Raw genomic sequence first — 14684 nt, 5'->3', positions numbered from 1 at the left:
GACTAGAAGAGGAAGAAGAGCGTCTGGACCAGGGACCTCCTCATAAACAGGGACAAGAAGAGGGAGAGGAGTGTCTTGACCCGGGACCTCCGCAGGAACAGGGACCAGAAGAGGGGTGCAGACGTCGGAGGCTGCGGAGCAGACACTGGAGCTTGCGTCGGAGGCTGGACCTCCACAGGCAGAGCAGACAGGATCTCCAGAGGCTGAGCCGACAGGGTCTCCGGAGGCTGAGCAGACAGGGTCTCCGGAGGCTGAGCAGGCAGGGACACCGGAGGACGAGGCACTGGAGTTGGAGGTGACACTGGAGACATGAGCCTGGGAGCAGGGGGCGACAATGGAGACGGGAGCAGTGGGACTGAAGCCTTCTTTGTGATAGGCTGGTTTATCTGAGAAGTGGGTATCTGAGTGTTAGAAGCCTCTGGTTCGAGACTGGGTGGTGCAAAGGTCCGGCATAGTTCCTCTGAAAAACTTTGAAAAGTAGCAGACACCGGCAGGCCCCTTTCCCAGAGTTCAAAACCCCATGACTGTGCTCGACCAGACAATCGAGACACGACGTAGGCCACCTTGACCCTCTCAGTAGGAAAAAAGGACGGACAACGGTCAATCTGCCGCGAACAATGAGCCAAAAAGGCTCGACACTGACTTGGGTCTCCAGAGTATCGGTCAGCAGTAAACTCACACGACTCATGAGTTGGATTAACAGACGGACTAGCATGCGGGTAGTGGACCTTCTTGGGGGCAGACTTAGACAGAGAGGCCTGTGAGGATTGGTAGTTAGAAACGGATTTCGTAATGGCGGACCGATCCCTGAGATCTGACGAGTCCATGGTTTGGCCAGATCGTACTGTCACGTACCAGGAGTTTGGACTCATAAAAATATCAGAACCCCAGGGATAGGTGAAGGAGTTTTATTTAACAGACTAAAAGAATGCACAGTGAACTCAAGCAACTGGCGGAGATCAGAGAGTCCGAGTGGAGGACGGCAGCAGCAGGCGCTTCTGTGTTTCTCCGTCAGAGCAATAAAGCCAAGTCCGTGATCTAGAGGCAGAAACCTGAAAGCAATCCAGAGGACAGTAAACCAGGGAATCCAATAATTAACCAAGGCAGTTACCAGTCCAGGAACGAGCAGAGGTGAAAGTCCAGGTGCAGGAATACAGGGTCGACGGCAGACAGGCAGACGGACGGGTAAACAGGTAAAAGGGGAAACAGGCAGAAAACAGAGGCTGGATACGTGCAGGGATAAACCGAGACAATCTGGCCCTGAAGAGATGTCACAGCCCAGAATATAAAGGGTGCAGTCCAGCTGGAGCACATCAGCAATCAAGCTGAAAAGCTGGAGATGCGTTCGTGAGCGGCTGGGAAAACTGACCCTATCAGCGACATGACAGAGTGAGGGTAGACACCACCCCCTTTCTAGAATAACCTTTTATAATCCACCTTGCCCATGTCAGTCTCCCCTTCAACGCACACTGGACCATCCTGACCTCTCTTTGTCCCCCTCCTTCAATGCCAGCGTTTTTGGTTGAGAAGCTGCTTGATGTCTATGTTAACCAGAGTTTATTACTGGGAAAGCACCACATCATCTTAACTGGCATCACTGTGTCCCTACAAAAGTTCATATATACAGTGAGGGTGTCCACCCTCCTGTCCACTTTGTCTGGTCCTTTACCTAGACACCTGTTTGAGCCCCTGATGACAGCTCTTTCATTGGGATACGTAAACCCCTCCACCATGATAACATGGTGGGTCAGGGAGGGGCCAGGCCTTTACTATGGACCACAAGTCCGCAATAAAGAATACTACTACTACTACTACTATTATTTTTATATAGTTTTTGTTCTGTAGTTTTCTTTATTCTTATCTCTAATGCTGTTTTTTTTCACCAGTTTGCTATCTCATCCTATCTTATTAAACAAAACTGTAATATAATACATGTAATTAAACATAGTGCTCCAGAACCTGCATTAAACCAGGAAAATATTAAAATACACCATCATCATTGCTAATATTAGCAGCATAATTGTGACATCTGATTGGCTGCCATAATCATGTGACATGGAAGACGTGAAGAACACACTGTGGCTGGTTTTCACATCAAACTTTATTACCTGAAACTCTCAGAAGTGAAAACTAATCTCTTATTTCGTAGCAGCGTTTTCATATTCAGCAGATACTGAAGTATTGATACGACCATCTTTACCTGATTGGAGGTTCCGATTTCAACAAGAATCCAAACTGAGCCCCTGCAGACGCACTAGGTGGCTGCAGGTGTTGGGATCCATCAGGTAATATCAGCTGCTGAAGCTGGAGACGTGTGCAGGTCAGTCAAGCTTCTTTCTTCTTCTTCTTCTTTAAAATGTTGCGAAGGCCAGCAGCTCTGTGGACGCGTGGTGTCCCGGGTGGAGGGGCCTCTTCCCCCATCAGATAAGAAAACAGGAGAAAACATCTTCTGTCTGCACAGCAGCTCAGATCAGGTTGTTAAATAAAGCTGATCTGAACTCCGGGTTCAGCTCTTTGTTGTGTAAACGGTGAATATGAGGATCAGCACGGCTCTGAAAACTGACTTTAACGTTATGTTAACAATTTAATCTCCTGAACCCATTGGTGATGAAAAATGAAGCTTCAGACTCTCAGACAGTAAACCAGAACTGAAGCTGCTTTACTTTGGTTTACAAGCAGACAAGACGAACAGAGACAGCAGACAGACAGTGGAGCGTTAGTGTCTTTATTTTAATCGTTGCATAGGAAATGCACATCATACTTCCAGTAAACTGAGTCTGCGTGAAAATGGAGTCTCTAATGGGCAGAGAGAAAAGGGTAAACTGATACAGAAACCAAAGCAGGACAATGGAGACGGCTCCAGAACACACAGGATGGCCCACTAATGGAAACTGGTTCCACTGAACCACTGGAGACACCAGGGCATGGGCCCGGCTCGGCACAAAACGCTGCAGCGCTCATAAAAGAGTTGTCGAGGCACAAGGTTTCATCAGTTCTGAGTGAGGCGTGGGTGGGAGGGTGGGTGGGGGGTGAGGTCTGGTTACCATGCTGATTGGGGCAGTTCAAACGGGATGATGGGAAATGAATGTGGGGCTCAGGCCACTAGCGGCTAACGCTATCCTTCCTCCAGGTTGCCATGGCTTAGCTGCACTTAGCATCACCTCCAGAGGATCCAGGAAACGTTGCGAGAGATTCTGGTCAACCTGATCGATCGATTCAACCTGATCGATCGGATCAACCTGATCGATCGTTTGCTTTTCTTAACACACCAGCTGGTGAGTTTGTTGTTTGAATGTTTACAAGTTTTATAAACAATCTGTCACCTGAATAAATCTGAATCCACCAATCACAGACAGGTTATTCGTAGTGGGCGGGGCCTGGTCCGCGCGGACAGGAAGTGGTTTTTAAGGTGGAAAGTTTCTTTATTTTCCTGAATGGAGCTGAAAAGTATGAAATTCCTAAAAATAGTAAAAACTCATAAAAAATTCAGTCAAACAGAAATTTGTTGAAAACTGAATGACTGAAAAAGATAAATTAACATAAAATATTAACTGACTTTTTTTATTGCTCAACGTAAATTAATGTTAAAGTTAATTAACATTCATTGATTTTAATTCATATTTGTGAATTATTATGAATTGCTGTGAATTAATGAGTTAACGAGACTTAATTAAAGAATTAAAGTTGTTAATTAACATGAATAAATATGATTCAAATAAAGGGAAATTAGCTTGAATTAATGCGATTTACAACTAATTAATGTAAATTCTAGTGAATAAATGTGAACTCGGAGGAGAATCAAACTGATCTAAAAATAATGACAGAAGCTTTTAATGATTTTTTCAGAAACTTTCAGGATTGATTTCTTTTATAAAACCATTTTTCTGTGCTGAAAATTGGACATTTGACTAATTTCTGTGGAATTCAGGGCCACCGACCACGAGATGAAAACTTCCTGTTAGAATAAATGTTGTGAACATTAGTTAATAAAACACAAATCAAATGTAGAAACATAATAAATAATCCTCTATTATACATTTATTTCAGTTATTAAAACATGTAATGCTGACATTAATAAACATTGAATAAAGTCTTATTTGTTATTAATTAATCATTAATAATGATGTGCTGGCCCGTCCCTGGGTCTTTTTTGTACATTTCTGAATTTGTATTTTTCATTTTACACTTTTTCTCTTCCTCCTCTCACCAGGCTGGAAAGAAGAATTTGTTCTTAATCTGTCTTGTCTGTTTAAATAAAGGTTGACTAAAATAATCTCTGATCTGAACTCGTTAACTCGTGATTAGTTGTTATATTTCGCTCAGACGTGAGGAATTTGGCTCTTCAGGTTCAGATATTTGGAACATTGGAAGAGAAATTTGTTCCAGAACAGAGGTTCTCGGCGTTTCGAGGGAAATTCCAGATTCCAGTTTTGTCCTCCAGGAAAAGGGTCGATTCATCAAGTTTGTTGCTGTGAAGTTTCTGAGATTGAAGTGGAAGAAACGGTTTAGTTTCAAAGAGCCGAGCAGCATCGACAGGCTGCTGCTGGAGCACCGATCGACCCGGCTGGCCTGGACTGGGGGGTCTCCCAGGTGCTGCTACCTGTCTGATCCTGGAGGAGGCGGCTTGTTTGAAGTCCTGGGTGGGGGGGAAGGGTCTGCAGGAGAAGGTGTGTTTGTTGGGGGGGGGGGGGGGGGGATTCCAGATTGTGCTGAGTGCTGCAGAAAAAGGCCAAGGTCATCGATCCAGACTCCTGCAGGAAAATGGGGGGGGGGGGGGGGGGGGGGGTATGTTGTCATGGATATTTCTAAGCCTGCTGGTCAATTTTTTGAGAGGGGGGGGGGGGGCAGGAGGTTGTCTGGAGATTGTTGGATTCAAACGGGGGGTGATCATGGTCAGAACAGCTGTTTCCAGTCAGGATGAAGTGATGAAGAGGAGGGATGAAGGGCATGGAGATCAAACAAAAGAGAAAGACTACGTCTGCCTTTTCATTTTCTCACTGGTCGCCTGGGTAACAGCTTTTTAGACGATTATGGGATAGCATGCAGTTATATCTTGTGATTATTGAACATTAGCTATAATCTGGTAATCTGAGGGCCTGACGGACAGCAAAGGCTACTGGTGGTCAGAAAGTTATATAACACAGTTTCACAGGCACGGATTAGATCGTTTAGGATATTCTGGAATCTGCTGGTTGGTTTTTCACATGTCCGGTCCGGAGAAGCTGGGATCTGGAAAGGGAGGATCAGAACTGTCTCACCACGCAGATCGAACCAAAGTCCGTGCATAGTTCTCATGCAGATGACACTGCGATGCTTGGAACGCTGTCAGGAAGCAGGATCGGATGTTCCGACTGCCACCTTTCCCAGATCTCCTCCCGTCACCGGATCTGTCCGACACTTAGCACCATGTCGTGGGTTTGCATCCGGATGAATGAACGTCTCTGCAGAGCATCAGCGTGGAGAGCAGCTCCGGTGTTTCCCGTAACTTTCCTTCATCCGTTTGTTCCCAGTTCCCGGCTTACAGCCAATCAGCTCCTGGAGGCGTCGCTGAAGCTCTGAGCACCATTGTTCTGCCCTTTCTCTGCGTTCTACATCACCTGGTCTCAGGTGGAGGAAAATACCCTGGTCTATGCCCCAACAATCCCACCCCATCATCCCCAGCGCTTTCAACCGGCAGCCCGGCAGATTGGGTTGGGGTGGGGGGGTGGAATTCCCTGTGGAGGGCAAGCTTCGGGTCAGGGCTCAGAGTCCAAGGGCCCTGCTGGCTGTTAGGGGTGTGTGTCTGTGTGTGTGTGTGTGTGTGTGTGTGTGTGTGTGTGTGTGTGGGGGGGGGGGGGGGGGGGGGGGGTCTTTCCAGCTTCCAAATCCCACCAGTTTCCCTCCACAGATTCCAGAGTGATCGGAGCTACTGCCCACTACCCAGCATCCTAGCAAGTTTCTACACTTACTCAGAACTTCCATCTGAAACATTCCTGATCCGATCCCACCAAACACCCAGCAGCCGTGTGGGACGTTTCTCCAGGACAATCCAGAGCGAAGCTCTGATCCGATAATCAGGACAGTAAAGAGAAGATTAACTGGTCGTTAGAATTATTGATCCGTTAATCAAAGCTCTGGAACTGGGAGGAGAAAGTCGGATCGCACCGAACGGGGTCCTTCATCCTCGCTCCTCGGCTGCAGGAATGCCACGAGCAGCAGAGGAGGTGTGGATGGATGAAGATCAGAGTGGACCTTCAGGCTCTGGGAGGAGGAGGAGGAAAAAGAGGCAGAAGAGGAGGAGGAGGAAGAGGAAGAGGTGATTTGTGAGGCAGTGAAGCAAAACAGATGGAAAAGAAAAAGCTTCATGTTGTGTAATCAAGCAGTTTATTTCCTGCATGGAATGATGAACAGAAGAAGAAAAGATGGCGGTCCTTCATCCGTCGCGTCTACGTCGTCTCCTACAACTAAACCTTAAAATGCATAAAAACGCAGACATTTTCGTTTCCTCACAACCACTAAATTTAGCTTCATCACATACAGCAAACTGGAACATTTACATGGATCAGCTCGGGTTCCCATTCAGAGCAAGAACACTGTGATGTCATCAGCAACGCCATGATGTCATCAACAGCAGAAAAATGTCCTTAAATATACACAAATCCAGTAAAAAGACAAGAAAAGAAACAGGAAAGTTTTAATTTCGGTTCTACCAATGAGGCTTCGGAGCCGGAACTTTTCCTTTAATAACCTGACAAAATCCCTGGAATTCCAAAAACTATACAACAGAGATGGGTCGGGCCCAGCGGCGCCGCCTCAACCCGGTTCCAGCTGACACTGAAACAAACCAAACCACGAAAACACACTGCCCCAACTATTGCTTAGGTCCTGGCTCGGGTCTGACGGTTCGATCGGCCCAGGGAACGGCTCCGGACGGGCTCGGCTCGGGTCCGACGGTTCGATCGGCCCAGGGAACGGCTCCGGACGGGCTCGGCTCGGGTCCGACGGTTCGATCGGCCCAGGGAACGGCTCCGGACGGGCTCGGCTCGGGTCCGACGGTTCGATCGGCCCAGGGAACGGCTCCGGACGGGTTCTGCTCGGGTCTGATGGTACGTTTTTTTAATAATGTTGCAACTTTGTTTTTTTTGTAACCTGGAAGCTGCTTTGTTGTTTGTTTTCTATCTAATGCAGATAAATGAGGGCCACGTCGCGGTTAAAAGGAAGGAGAGGTAACAACCCAGACACCTGTAGCTCCTCCACCATCACAGCGCCTCCTGCTGGACATTGGAGCTGAACAGGGAATCATCTCCGCCCAGCGAGTCATTGTCAGACGAGTCTTCTGTGATGGAGAGGAAGTCAGACATGTTGGAGGGTTGCTGGAAGGACTCGGGTGGAACAGGAAGTGGAGTGTCGCTGCAGGGCTTCTCCATTCTTAGGGACCAACCACAATGGCTGTCACGTGCACGCTAACTTTGGTTGAAAGTAAAGAGAGAGAAGACGAGTGAGCAGGTTTTTGCATATTTGGCTTGTCTCTGGAACAAAATGGAGGAAATAATAAAAACAGGAAGACGTGACAAGATTTGGAGATCGCAGCAACGGAAGTGAAGGAAGACAGGAAGAAAGTTCGGTTTCAAAATTATTCCAATGAGCAGCGAGTCTGCAGGAAGTTGTCATGGAGGACGATGCAGGACGGACACAAGCAGCTTATCACATGAGCTGTTCTAACAGCTGGTTTTATTACAGGCTGGACCAGCTGACTGCCTCAGACTTGCTGCTCATATGGATGATGATGGACTGGATCACAGCTTCCTGTGCAAAAAGCAGAGCGCTAGCGGTAACGCAAACGCCGCTCCCCACGGCGGATCGTCCTCAAGGACTTCAGCTCAAGGCACATTGACGAGGAACGACTGATTTCGTGCAACATGTTTCCCGACAGATGAAAGATGGTCTTGGACCTGAGGAGCAGAACTGATCTGTGGGGATGGAGGAGGAACCAACAGACCGGAGGGATGGTGGGAAGCGTTTGTGAGGGACAGCGGCAGGAAGAAGGCGGCTGCTGGAAGTCCCTGATGTTGGCTTTAAATATTCGGCCTGTATCTCACTAACTACGTCATCTGTGGAAAAACTGTCACTAACACTAAAACATGCAGGTTTTTTTTATTCATTTTACATTTTTCACTTAAATTCACATTTTTTAAACGCTGGGTGGTTGTTAAAGTGTGTGTGAGTGTGTATATATTTATATAGTTTAATATATTTATGGTATAGGAAAGAAAAGCAAGTGAAGTTGAGTAAATGCAGAGTTGCATGTGAAGCGCTGGGTTGTTCCTGTCTGCTCCGCCTCTTCATTACTAAACCACACCCCCTGATTACACACTCATAGCCCATTGGTCAAAGGAAGAAGTGCTTGTGATTGGACAAGGCCTCTGAGAGGCTGACCCAATAACAGGGCGGCCCGTTACCGGGCGGATTATCATGTCAACAGAAAACAGAGAAAATGTCATTTTTCAATGTTTTTGCCTGATTTTTTTTTTTTTTTTTTTGATTTGCCTCGAAGTGCTCAGTAAAATAAGTTATGTGATTTGCATTATTTTCATTTTAAACTTAAAAAAAGCAGATTTGTCTGCAAGAAATACTTTTAAAAAACGGAGAGTTTAAAATGATATATCTTAAAGGGCTTCTACCAAACTAACAACTTTACAAGAACATACAACAAATACTAAACAATAGAAGTGAAAACAGCTCGTCTTAGTTCTCACAAGCCTGTGGGTTGGAGTTCAGTGCTGTTTTCTTTTTTACCCCAGTATTTTAGAGTCCCGGAGGAGTGAGCGGACTAGGAAGAAAAATATATATTTAGATATACTTTTCCACAGCTGTGTTCAAAGAGTTATCTTACAAAGATATTTAACTTTTCCAACAGCTAGCCAACAAAATTGCACTTTCCTCAAAGTTTTATTGACTCATCTCTCTCCTGTCTGCCTGCTTTGATTGGGACACCAGAGCTCCCAGCCCACCCAGCATGCTGCTCTCCGCTCGGACTGGTGGATGGATAGAGGAAAGAGGAGGGGACCGGCTGAAATGGTGGCTGAGAGAGAAAAATCATGAGCCATGAAGCCATGCCTCCACAGAAACAAGCATGGATCCACCAGCATCTGTTCACAATTCACAAATACAACCCCCACCCAACCCCACCCACCACATGTAGGTAATGCTGAAACAGGTGAGCATCTCCTCCACATGGACCGCCTCCCATCGGCTCAGCTCCTCCCATTAGAATTAGTTCATGTCCTCGGAAGGAGTCTTGATGACTCCAGGGGGTGGAGTCTATCCCCAGGTGAGTGTGCATGGTGGGCTGGGGGTTTTAGGTGGTGCTCTCAGAGCCAGGTAACACCTCACCACCCCTCAACAACAGTGTGGGGAGAATGCACACACCAAGCAGGATGACAGAAGAGTGTCTGAAGTTTCTCCAAAGAGGAAGCTCCATGATTTAGTCTTGTTCCAAGAAACTGAAGGCTCAGCCCCTCCTCAGATTCTTCATACTGGCCTGGCCTGGTCCGGTTGGGGTGGGGGGTATCGGTTGGGGAGCTCAGGGTCTGGGACTGTGGAGACTGACATATGATCCATATGTCTAGAGGGAAGTCATACAGAGGGTGTTTAACACCAGGTACGTTTGTTGTGGCGAAGCCATGCTGATGCTGCTGAGTCTGCATATGGTGCTGGTGGGGGTGGAACCAGACACTGGAAGGGGGGGGGAAAGGGGGGGGGGGGGGGGGGTTTGGGGGGGGGGACCAGGGATGAGTAAGGTGGGGCTTTCTGTCACAGCTGGCATCAAAGGTCAAAGCTCAAGGAGGAGTCTGCAGCGATCTGTACAGGTGGGTCGAGGCGCCTCAAGAGTCCTTATCCCAGGTACCACTGTGGAGACCAAGTGAGAGAGAGAGAGAGAGTTAGTATCATAAACCCAACGTACCAGAACCAATCCAGCACCTAGTCCTACTTCCCCTTTCCCCTTTGGTACCGCCGTCCTTATAGAGGTAAGCTGACCCCATTCTTTCAATGATCAAGGGGTCATCCAAACTTTAACCGTAGGATTGGTGCTACATCCTACCTCTGCAAAGCACCACTGAAAAGTCTAGGTTAAACTGGTCTGCAGGAGTTCGTCTGGTCCTCTGAAGACCATAACAAGAACTCCTGGACTTCATGGCCTACTGCTGGTAAACCTCCTCCGGTTCATCCTGGTAGTTACATGTCACAGACATGAAACAAGAGGAACAACCGAAATATGTTTTTATATGCTACCTATGAAAAGATGCCGCTGTCGAGGAAGCAGTAGAGTCCAGTCCTCCAAAAGCCCCTGCCTCCTTTACTGAGATCTAACCCAGACAGGATGTCTGTCTCATCACTATGGGACAAGTCAGAATCAACTCTAAAGTCGGTGCACGTGAAGGAGAGCCTTGCCCCGCCCACATGGTGGCTATAAAAGGTCAGGTGGACGCCTGTAATACATATTCATGTCACGGTGTATAGCTGGCGCTGAGATTTCCCAGCCATCCCTGAAGACATTCTCCCTCCAGCACAGGCTTAATTGCTGATGCGCTCCACCTGCACTATGCACCTTAAATACCAGCCTGTGACAACTCCTCCCTGCCAGATGGTCTCGGTTTAACCCTGCACGTTTCAAGCCCTGATCTCCTGCCTGCCAACCTGTTCTCTGATCTTCGACCCGTTTTTGACCTGGATATCCTGATTCTGCCCCCTGTCTGGTAACTCTGTCTGTTATTGATTCTGCTGGTACCCTGACCCTTGGACTGTTCCCAGGATTTGGATTTGGATTACGGAACCTGTCTCTCTCCCTTCTGGAATATCTGGAGGATTTATCTGGATCTTTCCGGAGGATTTATCCAGTGTGGATAATTCAGTTCTTGCCACTATCAGACCCAACTCACTGTTTTTGGTTCAGCAGTTTCCACAGCCCCAGCGGAGCCCCATTGCTGCCATCTCAGTTCCTGAAAACCTCCCGGCCGGCTTCCATCTCCTCTGCTGGTACGTGAGCATCATCTTACACATTCCCGCCTGATCACGCTTAATCTCACCTTGGTTCTCCTACCCTCTCAGGCTAGTGGACTGTGAGACCAGACTTGGCTCCCCTGGATATACTCTCATCTTTACAATAAAAACCTTTTATCACCCAATCATCAGTTCTGACAATTATTGTGGTCCAGTTTGCTGAATCCTGACAATTCATCACATCATTTCCATGACAGCTCAGGAGGGAAAAAGAGGGAAGATGTGGAATTCTTTGGAATGTGAGACGGAGATCCTGATGGACCACGTTATGAAAACTAGAACAGGTTTTATCTGGTGGGGACGGCGTGGTCATCATCAAGTCAGAAAGGTGGAGGAGGGCAGCAGGTGGAGACGCTGTCAACGCCGTGTCAGAAGAAGACACCAGAGAAGAGGATCAGCTCATTTATTCCTTTGTTTTCATCTAGAAAATGAACATACAGATACGCCTGAGACTGGTAGCAGTTTATTTAATGTTAAATAATATTTCTTTATAGTTCCTGGTGTTCCAGCTGCGTGGGCAGGGCTCCAGCTGTGGGTGGAGAGGGTGAGGCCAGAGACTCCACCCAGCACCACAGCAGCTGTGTCCTCAGAGAAAGTCCTGCAGGTGCAGGTTACATCACTTCTAGACCTCCAGCCTCTAGTCTGGTCCCGCTCTGCTGGGTCTTAGAATGGACCCAGACCAGCCTCTACATCCGCCTGGTTCTTCCTGCAGCTTCAGAGCATCACCAGCAGCGATTCCATCGGGGAAACAGGACGTTGCTGCAAACTGCATCTTAGTGTTTCCTGTTCTCCTCCAGAGAAGATCTTTATTGGTGTCTGCAAACAGCTTTAATATCTAACGTGGTGTGAAAGGTAATATGAGATCGTGAACGAACGTCTCAGGTTTCACATCATCTCTGGTTTTATTCTGGACTGTTGGCGTCGCAGTTCCTCCAGATTTTGTGCGTACGGCAGGTCAGAGTAGCCGTGGAGGTAGAGACGTTCTCCCACCGAGTCTGGTCTTTATAAATCCCAGAAGTTGGCCAGAACTGGCGTACGCTGGTTTCTGTTCCTACGCCAGATTTAGAAACGAGGCCACAGAATTCTACATCAGTCCGTGTAGTCATGATAATAAACCTAATTTATTTGGCCATTTTGGTCAGGATGCAGAAAACAGGCGTCATCGGGACGAGGTTGATTCATAACACATTGCTGAGGAAAAAGCAGTTGGCACTCGGACCGTCAGCAGCATGCATGTAGCAGACATGAAAGCGACGACACCCTCGGCATGATCCGCCAGCGAGTGCAGGAACTTTGGCTTTGTTTGGCACGGTGTGGATGGACGAACTCTGGTCTGCCTGCAAACCAAGCTCTCAGTTTTCTTCTTCGGTGTTTGTCACCACAAACGTGAGAAGCCGCGATGTTTCCGCAGGGACAGCAGCCCGTCCATCCGTCCGTCCGTCCATCCATCCATCTTCTGCCGCTTATCCGGAGTCGCGGGGGCAGCTGCCTAAGCAGGGAAACCCAGACTTCCCTCTCCCCAGCCACATTCACCAGCTCATCCGGACGAATCCCGAGGCGTTCCCAGGCCAGCCGAGAGATGTAGTTCGTCCAGCGTGTCCTAGGTCTTCCCCGGGGCCTCTTTCCAGTGGGATGTGCCCAGAACACCTCACCAGGGAGGCGTCCAGGAGGCATCCTAACCAGATGGAAGAGCCACCTCATCTGGCTCCTCTCGATGTGGAGGAGCAGCGACTCTACTCTGAGCCCCTCCCGGATCACCGAGCTTCTCACCCTATCTCTAAGGGAGAGCCCGGCCACCCTGCGGAGGAAACTCATTTCGGCCGCTTGTACTCGCGATCTCGTTCTTTCGGTCACTACCCACAGCTCATGGCCATCGGTGAGGGTAGGAACGTAGATCGACCGGTAAATCGAGAGCTTTGTCTTTTGGCTCAGCTCCTTCTTCACCACGACGGCTGAGTCATACCACTGGAAAAAAACATGCTAATAACCGTTTAACAATCACAGCCGTCTGATGATGAATCGCGATGTGGCTTCCAGTGGAAGTCGTGTGGAAGTGATCAGCAGGAACATCTTCATCTTAATCTGTCTGGTGTTGCAACTGTAATATTCTGTCACTAGGGGGTGCTGATGGGGCTTGAACACAGCAGGATGGAGTCCACGTCTCAGCTTTTAGATCTCAAACAACGAAGTTATGAGGTCAAATCGATCGCTAAAGGTACGCTGAGCCTCTCCCTCCTCTTCCTCACTGCCCGCCAAGTTCGACTTCATGTTTCGTTACATCATGTCTGGTTGCTACGGACAACCAGACGGCCTGGGACGTGACCACCATGGTCAAGGCAACCGCATCCCCCCCACCACTTGACATCACTTCAGTCTTTAGTCTCTGGATCACTTTCTCCTCCCTGTCCCGCCGCCGTTCACACACACACACACACACACACACACACACACACACCGACATACACACTTAAAAAATTTACGCACAATTTAGAAAATGTGTTTTCAGTGTAGAAGGTGAAAGTTTAAATAAAAGACGAGGGTGAACGGTTTCTTCTTCCTGTGTGTGCGCTGCAGGTTTCTCTGCTTCTGATTCAGCTGTGTGAGCGTGCACATGCGCGTGTGTGGTGATAGAGGAGAAGACTGGAAGGTTAGTTTTTAATCAATACAACTTGCTGACGCTGGGACTTTTCTAGCTGGCTCTCTCTCCCCTGTGTGAGCCGGTGTCTCTCGCCCCCCTGCACTGCAGCTCCTCCCTCTGTCCTGAGAAGACTCCGAGGATGAAACTCCGGCAGGCCAGACAGCCGGTGTGTGTGTGATGCTGACAACCGGTGTGTGTGTGATGTTGACGGAGATTCTCATCTCACAGAGGGATGGACAGATTTGAATCCATCAGTCTGCTGGTTCTCCCCATTTTCCAAACTTTGCCACTGGCTGCTCGGCTCCAGCTGGACGCTGCCGTCCGATCTGATGCTGGCGTCTGGTTAGAGTTTAACCTCGGCTTTCAACCAGCAACCAGCAGAGGGACGATGTTCTGGATCATCCTCCAGCTGGTCCACTCTGCACATTCCCATTTACATGCACACCAAAAATCTGATTATCGTCTTTGATTGACTGGAAATCCAGATTTGATGTGATCCACTGGTTTCCATGGCAACAATGCAAGAAATGTCCATCTAACTGAGTCTTATGAGCTCGTATTCAGACCAGCAAGCTTTCCGATCATGTTGATTGTTAATCATGTCCTTTATTTCTTTCTACATTACTATAAACATATGCGGTTAAATCACTGAGACTCGGGTTCAGAGTTTATCTTTCACACCAAATTTGAGCTTCTTTCAAGATCAATTCACTCAAAAACAAGCGCTTAACATCAACAAAGACATTTAACTCCGACTTTAACCCTGTAAAATATTCAGGAAAACAATTTAACCTGCTCACACTATTTACTTTAAATTCTTTGTCTCACTTCAAGAAAGAAAATTGTTAATAGCTGATTTGTAAATTTAGAAGAATCATCTTGTATTTAGATGTTTTCTCCAGTGAAAGAAGCTCCAGCAGGATTATTATGTGGAGGCGTTTATGTAAAGGATGGTTACGTAAAACTTTTGAAGGTGTTCCTCACGTGTCTAAAACCAGGAAATGTT

General features: G+C 47.8%; 1 protein-coding gene and 2 long non-coding RNA genes across 8 annotated transcripts in view; all 3 read right to left on the bottom strand.

Annotated features, from left to right (window-relative positions):
* Positions 1-2711: 2711 nt before the first annotated feature.
* Positions 2712-5789, bottom strand: LOC121652835. Its single transcript, XR_006012692.1, has 2 exons — positions 3553-5789; positions 2712-3512 (listed from the first exon to the last, which is right to left on the bottom strand). It is a non-coding gene; the product is annotated as an uncharacterized LOC121652835 (long non-coding RNA).
* A 562-nt stretch (positions 5790-6351) lies between these two features.
* On the bottom strand, positions 6352-9713 carry LOC121652834. The gene is made up of 2 exons (XR_006012691.1): positions 9173-9713; positions 6352-9061 (listed from the first exon to the last, which is right to left on the bottom strand). It is a non-coding gene; the product is annotated as an uncharacterized LOC121652834 (long non-coding RNA).
* Positions 9714-9759: 46 nt separating this feature from the next.
* nfia (nuclear factor I/A) overlaps positions 9760-14684 on the bottom strand; it is a 158539-nt gene continuing 153614 nt past the window's right edge. For all 6 annotated transcript variants that reach the window (XM_042005890.1, XM_042005889.1, XM_042005893.1 and 3 more), the window contains one exon: positions 9760-9888. In XM_042005890.1, the coding sequence (XP_041861824.1) occupies positions 9874-9888 (15 nt within the window). In that variant the 3' untranslated portion in view covers positions 9760-9873. The remainder of the gene's footprint in view (positions 9889-14684) is intronic.

The sequence above is a fragment of the Melanotaenia boesemani genome, chromosome 14, assembly GCF_017639745.1.
Source record: "Melanotaenia boesemani isolate fMelBoe1 chromosome 14, fMelBoe1.pri, whole genome shotgun sequence".
NCBI lineage: Eukaryota > Metazoa > Chordata > Actinopteri > Atheriniformes > Melanotaeniidae > Melanotaenia > Melanotaenia boesemani.
The sequence above is the reverse complement of the archived record's forward strand: the minus strand, read 5'-3'. Positions and strand labels throughout refer to the sequence as shown.